The sequence below is a fragment of the Myotis nattereri genome (genome assembly GCF_964212035.1).
Source record: "Myotis nattereri genome assembly, chromosome: 9".
In the NCBI taxonomy this organism is placed as follows: Eukaryota; Metazoa; Chordata; class Mammalia; order Chiroptera; family Vespertilionidae; genus Myotis; species Myotis nattereri.
The window spans coordinates 30,368,331-30,382,405 of NC_138084.1; the positions used below are offsets into that span (position 1 = coordinate 30,368,331).

The 14,075-nt window shown below is 50.4% G+C and overlaps 1 protein-coding gene across 1 annotated transcript in view; it reads right to left on the reverse strand.

The window, feature by feature from the left end:
• OTOG (otogelin) overlaps nt 1-14,075 on the reverse strand; it is a gene marked incomplete at its 5' end in the record, with an annotated part of 74,612 nt that overhangs the window by 40,259 nt on the left and 20,278 nt on the right. Inside the window, 5 exons of the mRNA XM_081099586.1 lie at nt 985-1,092; nt 9,513-9,666; nt 11,207-11,250; nt 11,557-11,631; nt 13,230-13,410. Of these exons, the coding sequence (XP_080955712.1) occupies nt 985-1,092; nt 9,513-9,666; nt 11,207-11,250; nt 11,557-11,631; nt 13,230-13,410 (562 nt within the window). The remainder of the gene's footprint in view (nt 1-984; nt 1,093-9,512; nt 9,667-11,206; nt 11,251-11,556; nt 11,632-13,229; nt 13,411-14,075) is intronic.

Genomic DNA, 14,075 nt, shown 5'->3' on the forward strand with positions numbered 1-14,075 from the left:
CAGCCTGACCCAAAGCCACTGTACCCAAGGTCTTGCACCCAGCCTGACTCAAAGCCACTGTACTCAGGTCTTGTACCCAGCCTGACCTAAAGCCACTGTACCCAGGGTCTTGCACCCAGCCTGACCCAAAGCCACTATACCCAGGGTCTTGTACCCAGCCTGACCCCTTTGGACAGTCACTGGAATATGATGTGGGACTAGGACAGGACATGGGTTCCACTGGGTGGGAGGCCCCATTGGACTGAGCTGAGGCATCCTGGTCCTGTCTCCTTCCCCTCCCCATCTTAGCCCCACTGCTCTAGCTGATATGCTTTGGTCATTGGCCAGAGAGTGGCAGGAGCCAGGGCTTCGGGGCCCCTGAGCTGGCCCCTGGCCCCTGGGCGTGGCAGGGCTGCCTCCATCCTACAGATACACGAAGGCTGGAGGAGCATCAGGACTCTCAGAGCCCTGGAAAGCCCCGGCTGGAACCTCTGAGGCACCTGGCAGAGGTGGCCGCAGTAGAAGCTGCCCAGCCTGTTGAGAGGCCTCATTGATTGTGAAAATGTATATGCTCACATATATATAAACATACCTGTATACATACACAAATCCATAATTGTATATATTCACTAACATATTCAAGTTTATGAATGCCCATCTGTTCATATACTAGTATATGCACTTGCATATACATTCATGTATACACTCTATGGGTTTTGGATTTCTGCCCACCTTATGCATTTATATAAATATGCAAACACACCATCAAGTTTACAAATACGCGTGTATACATTTATATACATGTCTAATCAAATCACATTCACACAAATACTCACAAAAACACCCCTAAAATTCTTTCTATGCATATACTGGTATATGGAGGCAAAACCCCTACAACATGAATATGGAAGGGGCATGCTTGATTGTGTTCATGATCCTGCATCCCATATCTATCCCCACCCCACCCCCAGATAAAGCTAGAGTCTGGGTGGGGCCTTCACTTACCAGGTATGGCAGGGAGACATGACCTGGTCCCCAGGGAAATACTCCTTCCCCTTCCAGGTGCATGGGCACTCCTCCGGCAGGAAACATGCATCCCCGTGTCTGAGGAGGCTGCGGGACACAGTAAGCAGGTGGTCAGGAGAGCGCCCTTCTCACTTCTGCCATCTGGGGAGGACCCCGTAACCACATGGACATCCAGGGTGGCTCTCGGCATTTACCCTAGAAGAGACTGGCCATGTACCCACTACCATCCTGCCCAGTGGGATTCAGAGGTACCTTGGGAACTGGAAAAACGAGACACAGAGTTGGCCCAGCTCTGCCATTCATCAGGACACAAGGCTACGCCCTACCAGCCACATCCCCCAACCAGGCTAGATGCCATTTGCCCCTCAGCACCAGCTGTAGACTAATAAACAGACCACGTTCCCCATGGAACACCCAGTAGACCTGCAGTAAAAGAAATGTTAAATGGAGTTTTTCAGGAAGATGGAAACGCAGCTCCAAGTGAAGGAATGAAAAGCTTGAAAAAAATGGAAAATCTGTTGGTAAACATAAAAAATTATTTCTTAATTTCTGTAAGAGATAACAGCATTGAGAGCAAGATTCATGTCAATGAATTGTGGGGTTTATAACATATAAAAGTAAAATGTATGACAATAATAAGAATGAGAAGGAAATAAATGAAAGTGCATTGTTGTAAATATTCTACATAGAGTGGAAAATATTAATTTGTGGTAAACTGATAAATGAAAGATACATATAATCTCTAGAAACACTGCAAAAATTGCCAAGATATATAGTTTAAAATTAATAAAGGAGATAAAATAGAATACTGGAAAATACTTAACCTAAAAGAAGGCAGAAGAATAAAAAAAAAGAATAGAACAAACAGATAATAACTAGATGGTAGTATTGTGTCTAGTCAAATTACATTAAATGCAAATGCATAAATCCTCCAATAAAAAGGGAGAAACTGTAACATCAGCTAAAAAAGCAACATCCAATTATATTCTGTTTACAAAAGACACAATTAAAATATAAAAGCACAGATAAGGTAAAAGTAAATGGTGGGGGAAATACCAGTCATAAGAAAGACGGAATGGCTATATTAACATCAGACAAAGTAGACTTCAAGACAAGTGGCATTAACAGTAATAAAGAGGGCTATTTCATGACAATAAAAGAGTCAATTTATCAAGAGACCATAACAATCCTCAATGGCATGCACTTAGTAACAAAGCCTAAAAAACAAACAAAACAGAAGAAAAAACTCACAGAACTAACAGGTGAAAGAGACAAATCTATAATTATAGTTGGTGATTCCAACACTCCACTCCATTGATGATAGAACAAATAGGCAAAAAGAATCATCAGAGATGTAAAAGATTTGAACAGGTCTAACAATGCTCTCTACCTAATTGACAATTAAAGAACTCTCTATCCAATAATAGCAGAATGCACATTGCTTTCAAGCACACATGGAAAGCTCACCAAGATAACTATATTCTATACCATAAAAAAATTTCAAAGACTTGAAATCATACAAAGAATATTTTCTAACCACCATGAAATTAAATTAGAAACCAGGAATGAATAGATATAAGGAAACCTCCAAATATTCCAAAATTTAGTAGCATTTCTAAATAAGCCATGAATCAAAGAGGAAATTAGAAAATATTACCAAAAAAATAAAAACACATTGTATCACTATTAGTAGAGTGCAGCTAAAGCAGTGCTTACAGGGAAATTTTTAGCTTTAAATACTTATATTAGAAAATAAGAAGGAATTGCAATAAAATGTCTAAATTAGAAAATCAACCCAAATTAAATTCAAAGTAAGTAATAAGAAGGGAATAATAGAGATAAGAGCAGAATTAAAATAGAAAACATAAAATCAATAAAACCAGAAGTTGGTTCTTGGACAAGATCAATAAAATTGGCAACGCTTTGGTTAGACTGGATAGTAAAAAACAAATCTATATATATAAAAGCCTAGTTCAACTGGCCAGCTGGTAGCTATCATGCACAATGACCACCAGGGGGCAGACACTCTGACTGGTAGCTATGACGTGCACTGACCATCAGGGGGCAGATGCTCAACACAGGAGCTGCTGAGCTGCTGTGACTTGGCAGCTGTGGTTCTTGGGTGACACACCCAGAACCAGAGAGGAGGGAGCCAGATTCCAGGATGTGTCACCCGGGAACTGCCCTCTCTCAATCTGGGACCCTTCGGGGGATGTCAAAGAGCCAGTGTCAGCCTGATCCTCATAGGCCAGGCTGAGGGACTCCATTGGTGCACGAATCCGTTCACCGGGCCTCTAGTAAATAAATAAAATCTTCAATATCAGGAACAAAGAGGAGACAGCACTGCATACCCTACAGATATTAAAAGGAAAACAAAGCAATATTTATACAGTATCAAGTCAATAAAGTTGACAACTTAGATGCAATGCCCAATAAAAACATCAAATGCTTATGAATAAATTCAATAACAAATGTGCAAAAACCTTTATGTGAAAACGGAAGCATGGCTGAGAGAGATGAAAGAAGACTCCATAGATGGACTGATAACACCATGTTTGTGCACCGGAAGACTCACGGGTGTGCCGGCGCCCGTTCTCCCCAAAGTGATCTACCGATTGAACAAAATCCCAGAGACTCTGGAAGAAATTAACAAGCTGATCCCAAATTTACATGGAAATGCAAAGACCTAGAAGGGCCAAAAAGACTGAAAAGCAACGAAGTTGGAGCACTATCACTTTCTGATTTTAAGACTTCCTATAAAGCTTTAGAAATCAAGACAGTGTGATATAGGCCGAAAGATAGAAAAATAGATCAATGAAACCAAACAGAGAGTCCTGAAATAGACCCACATTTCTAAAGTCAATTGATTTTTTTTTTTACAAAAGTGCCAAAACAATTCAATAAGGAGAGGAAAGTCTTATTTTTTTTTTAAATGAGGCTAGAACCAGTAGATAGCCATCAGAGAAAAAATTAAAAACTTGACTTCATTTTGCAACATATACAAAATATGATAATTTTAGATAGCTTGCAGACCCAAATGTAAAAGCTAAAATTGTAAAGCCCCTAGAAGGAAACATAGGAGAATATCTTTGCAACCGTGGAGTTGGCAGAGATTTCTTAGGACACAGACAGCACTAATCCTAAAGAAAGAAATGGCCAATTACTAGACATCACCACAATTTAAAACTTCTGCTCATCAGAAGTCTTTAGACATATGAAACACATTATGTAAATGAACAGGCAAACCACAGACTGGAAGAAAACATTTGCAATTCATATGTCGGACAAAGGGCTTCCATCCGGGATATATGAAGAGCTTGTAAAACTCAATTTTAAATATCGACCCAATGAAAAATAGGCAAAAGACTTGAATGGACACTTTGCAAAGGAAGCTGTACAAAAAGCATGTGAAAAAGGACTCACCGTTAGTCATTAGGGAAATACAAATTAAAACTGTAGTGAGCTAGGACTATGTTCTCACTGAAACGACAAAAAAAGTCAGAAAACACCAAGCGATAGTGTGAAGGTGCTGCGGCCAGCCCCCTCCCGCGGTGAGAGTGTACGATTGCACCAGCGCCTTGGAAAATTATTTGGAAGTTTCTCATCTGGTTACACAGAAATCCACCCTGGGGCCCAATTCCACGCCAACCTGCTCACCCAAGAGAAAGACAGAGCAGCCTTATTCAAAGTAACCCCAAACTGGAAGCAACCCGAACAGCCATCAGCGTCTGAGTAAGTGAATTACTGTCTATTCACACAACGGAATACTGCTGAGCAGTAAACAGAAATGAACAACTGGAAAGTGTCACCATGTGGATCAACCTCGAAAACATATGCTAAGGAAAGGAAGACCGATCGATGTCTTACTGTCTGAGTCCATGGCCGTGAACATCCAGAACATCCAGAGGCCGCCTATGCTGAAAGGAAGGCCCTGGTGAAGGCTGGGGGGGGCGGGGGAGGAACCACCTGGGGAAAGGCATAGGGCAGGAGGGAATTTTTTTTTTTTACATTTTTTTTTTTATTATTAGTTAAGGTATTACAAATGTGTCCTCATCCCCCCCTTTAACCCCCAACCTCCCCCCCACACACAAACTCATGCTCCCATCCCCCCATTGTCCATGTCCATTGGTTTGGCTTATATACATGTATACAAGTCCTTCTGTTGATCTCTTCCCCTTACCCCCGCCCTCCCCTACTTTCCTTCTGGGGATTGATAGCCTGATCGCTGTTTCTCAGTCTTTGGGTCTGTCCTTTTTCATCAGTCTATGTTGTTCTCTATAATCCACAAATGAGTGAGATCATGTGGTATTTATCTTTCTCTGACTGGCTTATTTCACTTAGCATAATGCTCTCCAGTTCCATCCATGCTGTTGCAAAAGGCAAGAGTTCCTTTTTTTTTTACCGCAGCATAGTATTCCATTGTGTATATGTACCACAGTTTTCTAATCCATTCATCTGCTGATGGGCACTTAGGCTGTTTCCAAATCTTAGCCATGGTGAATTGTGCTGCTATGAACATAGGGGTGCATATATCTAATTGGCATTTCTGGTTTCTTGGGATATTTTAAAGTGACAGAAGTTTCTATATTTTGAGAGGGGTGTGTGTTACAAGAGGATATAGATTTGTCAAAGCTTAGCACAGCTGTATACTCAGAATCTGTACATTTTATTACATATAAATTATGCCGAAGTCTTTAAAAATTAAAAGGAAAAAAAACAAACAGTGAGGCACCAAAGGCTGACTGGAACCTCCATATTTAAGGGGGACCCAGCATTTTCTTGGAAATCCCCCAAACGCCAGCTTCTATTGTTTGTTTTCTTTAGCCCCAGCCAATTATATAGAGAAGAATTCTCTTTCATCTGTGGCCTGGGAGGCTAAAGCTTTGATGCCACCGACCTGGGAACCAGGCTGGGGAAGAGGCAGGGGACCCAGTAGGTTTTCCTTCCATCTCCCAGTTTTCACTCCATCTCTCATCCCTCCTTGCCCCCTAAGATCAAAGCCTCGGATTTGGTTTCTCTAGAAACTCTTACCACCTCCCTCCTGCTGGGTGGCACTAGGGCAGTCTCAGGACCCCGGGGGTGGGGAAGGGGGCCAGTGGTCTAACTGCTCCTACACGACTTGACTTGCGACTTGTCTGCCTGTCTCCCTGCCCCCACCCACCTTCTGGGATTCCCAGAGCCTCCTGTCCTAGAGCTGTCGGCAGGAAGTACCTTGCTCTCCTGGCTGCCCAGGCATCAGCTGCCAACCTCTGCTCACAAGGTCAGTTTCCACACACCCAGCTCATTCCTCCTTCAGAAACGATGGACCCATCTTGTCCACTGTCACCCCACTGCTGTTCTCCTTGTCGCTGGGGATGTATACCTTATTTACTCCATCACCAGCACGTCACTGCGATTGTGGGAGGAAGCAGGGGGAAAGGCTTGCGCTTCATCCATTTTGCTTTCCTTGAAGCCACCTTTCTAAGCCTCTACTTTTTATGTGTAAAAGGAAAATAATGACACCTTCCTCTCAAGGTCATTATGAGAATCTAATTACAGAGCTGGGCACGCTGCCTAGCCCCGGGAATGGACACAACACTGTTTTCCTGCCCCTCTTCTCCCTATAATTGCATCAGACACCAGCAGTGGGCTGGCTCATTGCCTTCCACCTCCAGCCCCAGGCCCCGGCTCTAGACGCTTCCTCAGAGGTCTTCCCTCCACCCACCATCCGGTGCTCCCTCCGGCCCTCTGCAGGCTGACTGCGTCCCCGAGCACCTGCTTCGCGCCCACCACAGAGAGGAGTGAGAACGGACTTGGAACTCTGGCCTCTGGCCTCCAGCTGCCCTCAATCTGTGAGGCGCCCTTTCCTCAACTGTTTAAGGACCTTCTAGTTCCAAGGCCCCCTCGGGCGACAATCGCAAATGCATGGGATCCAAATGATAGGAGACCACGCTGTCTGCTCACATGAGTGCCTACTCTCCGCCTCTGTAAGATGAGGAACCTGAGGTTCAGGGGCTAACCACCAGGAGGTGGTGAGATAGTACATCACCGCTGTGCTGGACTGCCTAGCGGCCCAGGTCCCTTGCAGTGACACCGCCAGCCTCCGTGGCCCCTGCAGCGGCCGGGTCCTGTGCAGCAATTCATGGCATCCTGAGGTTCTTAGAAACACTATAGGGAGAGGCATGGGGGCCAAGGGGCCCAGAGGGTCCCCAACAGGGGTTGCTAGGACGGTGCTTGGACATCATTGGGAACCTTATCCCAAATCCCAGGAGGATGCTCCACGAGGCTAGGAGATGCCTGCCCTTTCCTTACAAGTTGAGATTGTAATAATTTCCCTTGGAGAAGCCCCCGTGGGAGGTGTGGGAGCTCCTCATGGGGCATCTGATACAGTACATGAGCCAAGAGGGCAAATACCCCAGAGGTGATGGGGTTGAACGCTGAAAAGGGGAAGAGAACGAGTCTTCATGGAGCACCGCTGAGCAGTGCCAGCTCCTTGCAGCCTCTGTCTCATTTAAATCTCACGAGAACCCTGCAGGGTGGGTGCTACTGCCCTCAATTCCCAGAGGAGCAAACCCAGGCTCAGAAAAACCAAGTGATGTCACATAATGAATGACAAACATGAACCCCTCAGACTGTGGTGTTCTTGGCACAGCACCGGGACCTAGATTGACCTGTGAGAGGCCTGGGGCAGGGGAGGAGGATTTGGGTCCTGCCCGCTCAGACGGGTCCTGCCAGCAGCCAGCCGGGCCTTACAGACAAGAAAACGGATGCCCGAGTGGCCGGGTAACCTGTCCAAGGTCACCCAGCCCATTGGAAACCTTCCCATCCTCTCCTCCCCTTCAGAGCCTGGGATGAAAAGGGAACCCCACTCTGGCTTCTGAGCTCTCCCGGGTTAAATGAGTCCGAGTGTTGGACAGGGCGTTAGACCCTTGATGCTCAAAGTGAGGTCCCCAGACCAGCACAGGGTCTCCGGGGAGCTGGTTGGAAATGCAGAGTCTCTGGTGGAGATTTGTGAGCACATTAATATTTGAGGAGCTCATACATCCCTAGAGAACCCTAAAGCTCCTTCACAAGAGGGGTCTCGCTGAATCCTCCATTCCCCAGTCCCCTTCAGGAGGGAGCCCTTAACCCTCAATTTACAGACGAGGATCTGTTGAGAGAGGTCACGTGATGAGTCACTGGCAGAACCGAGCCAAGTCTCCCATTCCAGTCCATGCCCCGCCTCCCGCCCCCCAGTTCCACCTTCCCTCTGCGGCCTTCCCACCGTGCTGGGCAGTGACTGGCCCTCCGCTCCTGACCCCAGAGGCCCTGGCTCGCCCTGTCCGGTGCACACAGGACAGTGCCACAGAGGCCTTCAGTGACAGACACCCTTCGCACGCTCCTCTGGGGCCTGGCAGCAGGTGGCAGTTGGCCTAGGATCCTGTGCGGGTTCTTGAGACCTCACGGGGCTTCTTGTGGATGCCCTTGCCTAGGAAGGGGCAGGCTCATCACCCACATTGTGACCTCTGTGTAGGGGACCAGGCCTTGGGCCTCGTGGAGCCAGCACACTCTAACCAGTGGGCAGGCTTTAGAGTGAGCACTGCGGGCTTTGAGTCATGGCTGCCAGGGCAGACCATTTCCCTCCATCCTGCCCCGGCCTCAGTTTCTTCATCTGCAAAATAGGAATAATGATCCTTCCCTCCTTTCTTTGAGGGATGCTCTGAGATTGAATGGGATGGTAATATCGAAGTGTTTCATAACCAGTAAAGCTCCAAATGACTACCTCTTTCCTTTCCCACCCTAGAAGTCCTGATCCCCCCACCCCCTCACTTCCCTTGGCTGCCAGGCCTGGCCCACGACTCCCAGCTGACCACTGACCACTGCACAGGCTGAAGGACACAGCCCTGCAATGCCAAGTCATGGCACCATCTGTCTTCTCAACCCAGACCTGAAGCAAGACCAGCATCAGGAATGAGAACTGGCAGAGCTGGGTACAGGGCCCCTGCAGCCACCTGTGTACAGAGCACCCACGAGGCAGCCCACAAAACCCACCTCCTATGGATCTCACAGCTTTCATGCCACCTGAGGGACACTGGGTGGGCCTTGCTTTTGCAAGGATTATAGGGGCACCAGACTGTCACCAGAGGGCTCTGTTCAGACCTCTGTTCAGGGAAAGAGGTTGGGAGCTGAAACAAGGGTTTACACTCTCACACCCCACTCAGCGCTTCAACTTCAGTACCTTGTTTCATCCTCACAACAACCTGCTGCGGTGCTAGGTATTACTATTATTCCCATTTCACAGATGTAAAAACTGAGCCTCAGAGAGGCCAGGCCCCCTCCTTACCCAAGGTTGCCTGTTGGTAACAAGCAGGGACAGGTACACTCCACCCCGCATGCTCCTGCTCTCTCTCAGGCTCCTCACTGGCCATTATGTTGTCACAGGCCAGCCCCGGGCTAGTGTCGGCCTGCAAGGCTGTGTGACGTTTTCCCGGACCCTCATTCCACCTCAGGGTCGCAGAGTGGGAGGCCATGGCAACGTAGGTACCTACCCTTGGGGACAGGCACAGCCTGAGAGGCAGGGGCCCCGGGCTGGCACGCTCAGGTTCAGCAGCTGCTGCTCACACGTCCTCTCTCTGCTCAGCTCGGGGTCGGTGTGCAGGTCGCTGCAGTTCACAAAGACCTGGCCGGCTGGGCAGGCAGCGGCTGAAAGAGGAGAGGGTGGGTGCTGGGAGGAGCACGGGCACTCAGCAAGATGCTCGGAACACCCGGGCCTGGGGGTGGGCTCCTGGGCGGCAGGGTTGGCGAGGGAGATGAGGGGACCCAGCATCTGGGAGATGCAGGGGGAGATGGGGCCCTGATGCTTTGTGGTGCCCTGGTTGCTCTGGACGTTCCTTGGGTTCCCATGTGCACATCCACGTGGAGCGGAGGGATGTGTGGTGTCCCAGAGCAGGACAGCCTCCTCAGCTACCAGCCCCAGCTACCGACCATGTCCTCCCACCAGGCACTGCTCCCCGACTTCACATGCGTTTTCTTATTTACTCCTGTAACAGCTCTGTGAGGTATTCTTTCCTTCATGTCCCCATATAATGTAGAGAAACCACTTCTGCTTGCAAAAGGCAGGATAGAGAGGAAGTGCCCAGAGGGACGAGGAGAGGAGCCAAAAATAGGGTAGCCGTGCAGTGAGGCGGGGTGTCCAGAGGGCTTTTAAAAACAGGAAGTCAGTTCCCATTACCCGTATTTCTGTGACATAATCTCTCTCTCTCTCTCTCTCTCTCTCCTCTCTCTCTCTCTCTCTCTCTCGCCAGGTTTTCAGTCACATTGGCTGTGCACACTCACACTTGTGTGCATGATCTTCAGGAAAATCAGCAAAAGGGAGCTGAGTTTCATGCCCAGCCTGGGATGGAGCAGAGAAAGGAATAGCCACAGGAGATGAAATGAAAGTCCCAAAGAGGCAGAAACCCAAAGCCAGAAGTGATCAAAGGAGAACACTTTCAGGAATACACATGGGACATGGGGAGAACGCAGAAGTCTAGGTTACTTACAAAAGTTAACAAAGGCCCAGAGAGGTGAAGTGAGTTGCCCGGGACTGCACAGCTAGTGAGCGCTGGGCAGGATCTGAACCGAGGCTGCCTGACTCTGGAGGCCCTGCTCTTGGCCACCCGCCATACGATTAGTCTCTGGTCCCCTCTGGGCTGATCTCCACCCTCAGTGGCCCCCTCTGCCCCAAGAGACCGCCCTGAAGACCCCAGTCGCCGCTCTACCACCTCCAAGCCCCTCACAGGCTGACCCACCGCTGGGCCACCTCACCCCCATCTCTATGGCCTGGGAATGTCTCAAAGGCCCAGGCTGTCCTCCCCATCTCTGTGACCCCCACGTCCAGCACCTGACTGGGCAGAGAGTCTGCCTCAGTAGACACGTGATGGCTCAGGCCCAGGAAATCCAGGACCCAGGGGAAGTCCAGGGACCATCCAGACCCCAGCTGGCCCCCCTGAGAGAGACGGTCTCAGGCTCTCTTAGAGAAGCAGGAAGGACGGGCGCAGAGTGGGGCTGAGGCTGGGACAGGACTTCTGGACATCACCCTCTAAGCTGGAGTCTTTCCCGAGAGGGCAGGGAACACAGAAGGCTCGGTGTAGGGCAAGATTGGAGGTGGCCGCTCCCCGTCCCGATCTGTTTTTTGAGCTCCCCACTCTCCTCTCTATAACCCCACTACATGGAGGAGCCCCCTCCCTTCCAGTCCCCGTACCTGGGGCTCTGCTGTCACAGCTCATGACCCCATCTTTGCAGTGGCTGCAGAGAGGGAGAGAGAGAGAGAGAGAGAGAGAGAGAGAGAGAGAGAGAGAGAGAGAGAGAAATGCTGGTCAGCTGACCCAGTCACTGCACAGCCCAGACACCAAAGCCCCGTCACTGCAGGACCCGGAGACCCTGAGTCACGGCACCCAATCTCTGGGCTCAGACAGATATCCCCGCTGCCTGTCCCTGGCTCCTGTGCAGAGGTGGGTGCCATCCATGGGACGTCCTGCTCAGATGCGCTCTCTTCAGTTAGCAGCTTCCACTTACAGGGAAGACAGCAGCACTGCCGCACAGGGAGCTCACCAGTGGCCCAGAGACGGGATGTCGCTGTCTCCTGGGGGATAGTCCACTCCTTGGAAGTGGCAGGAGCACTGGTTCCTATAAAACCCAGGAACAGAGAACAGTGAGCGGACTCAGGGGCCAAGGCAGGGACTGCCAAGGACAGGGACTCACTCCTCTGCCAGCCAGGGGCATCGGGACATCTAATGGCATCTACTGTGGCTATGACCCATTTCCCAGGAGTGAGGAAGCCAGCCTGGCACCAGGGATGGAGGTCAGTGATAGGCCCCAGACTCAAGGTCTCCATGCTCTCCCAACGCCAATCTCTTTTGGATGAAAAATCAAGGCCACGCTGCCTGAGCCCATGCCGTGTCAGGGACAGGGCCATAGTCTGGTACGGGTCATTCACACCCAGCATCTGTTCTAATTGCTGTGGAGTGCCACATAGGTTGTCACATATTTTGAGCACCAGGCAAGGCCCTCATGTCATCAGCCCCTCACAATGGACCCTGTCAGGCAAGGATCCTTGCGCTGTCTTCCAGTTCCTCACTGTAGGTCCTCTGAGGGCAAAGACTGTTTCCTCCTCATATGCCTCCTACAGCACCTGTGGGCTATAGCCAAGGGCAGGCCTTGCAGCAGAGCCATTGGGGGCTGGAAGGGAAGTCTGAACTCCTCCCACCCCCAGGTTTCTCAGTCACTTTCTCCTTCTCCAGTCGCCCCCGACCCCCACCCCCATATACCCTACAGAGGTTCCCCTCTTGGCAATGCTCAACATCGGGGGTGGAGGGGCTGGATCTCCCGGGAGGGTTCTGGAGTTTAAAAAGGCCTGAGTGATTCTGATATTACCCCCAAAAGAGGCCTCTCTCCAGCCCCCACCACACAGTCGAATACAAAACCATTTTATAGATGGAGAAATGGCTGGCGATCAAGGGCCTTGCCTGTCAACCCCGGGATCCTGGGAAGGTTCCACTTCCCATCATGCCTTCCAGCCACACTGAGACCAGGCCTACAGCGGCCCCAGGGCTGTCCCATCCCCTCTGCTTGGAGCGCTCTTCCCTTACTTCCAAAGTTGCCTCATCAGAAAGGCCTTCCTTCCATGCTCCTCTCGGGTGACATAACGGTGACCCTCCCTACCCCAAGCACTCCTATTCTCACTCTACTCTGTAGCTCTGATCACCACCAGACCCATAAGTGCCTGTCTGTCTGTTATGCACCCCACCACCTAGAATGGGAGCTCCATGAGGACAGCATTCTGTTTGTTCACTGCTGAATTCCCTGGACCTAGAAATGCCAGGACCACACTAGGGGGGTCAATAAATATTTGTGGACAGAGAGACCCTCTTGGCTCTGTGGAGTGGTTCTGTCTTGTGGCCCTCTTAATGAGGAGAACTGAGAACCAGAGATGTTAAGACACTCACCCAAGGTCACACAGCAGGTCAAGGTCCGAGTTGGGATCTAAACCCAGTGTGACTCCAGGGTCCCACTGCCTGTGGGGTAGCTCTGTCTCTGTGGAGTGGCCTGAAGAGCCAGAGCTGAGGAGGGAGCCCACCCATTCACCCACCTTGCCCACCCAGATCTGCCTTGTGACTCTGAGATGAAGGAGGGACATCAGAGGCCCAGGCAGGCTCCCTAGTCTCTGGTGTCCTGGAGACCCCAGCCTCCTCCCCGACTGGCAGAGGTCAAGCTGACCTGCTCACCTGGGGACACAGAGCTCAGCCTGGGTGTCCAGATAGGTGTCCGGTGGGCAGGCACAGCCCTCCACACACTCGTCCTCGCTGAGGTCACCGCCACAAGCCTCAGGGCCAGCCAGGTCCTGGCAGGTTTGTCCACACAGGGCCACGCAGGGGCTGTACTCCTTGGTGGCCTCACAGGACAGTGCTGTAGTAGAAAATGGAACTGTCCCTACAACTGTGCAGGGTGGGGTCGTTATCCTGATGAGGAGAACTGAGAACCAGAGAAGTTAAGACACTCACCCAAAGTCACACAGCAGGTTAGGTCAGAGTTGGGATTTAAACCCAGTCTGACTGCAGCGTCCCACTGCCTCCCACTACACCAGCGTGGCAGGGCGGCAAGCTGGGCCCCAGCCCCCGACTTCAGCCTGGGCCCTGCCATTGGTGTTTCTTGTTCTTTGCAGGGCATTCCTCGTAGGGAATGATACTGGGGGAGGAGTGGAAATCACTGGCCCCTGACAGCCACATACCCACCCCATCACACACACACACACACACACACACACACACACACACACGCGCGCGCGCGCGCGCATTCCTGCCCCTCTCATTTCCACGCTTTTAAGATCAATTATGCCCCCTCGGCAGCCTCTCATCCAGACGGTCTTCTCTTTAGTTAATCTGGCCACTGTCCCACCCCTCCGGTCCCCCACCCCCCGTCGGGGGAAGTAGGTCCCCTGAGACCGTCCTGCTCAGTTGCTCTCGCTGGGGCTGCACACCAAACCACCTGGGAGTTTTTAAAGGTGCTGATGCCAGCGCCTCTGCAGGTACGTTGTTTTCATTGAACTGCATGTGGCCCAGGAAGTGCATTGG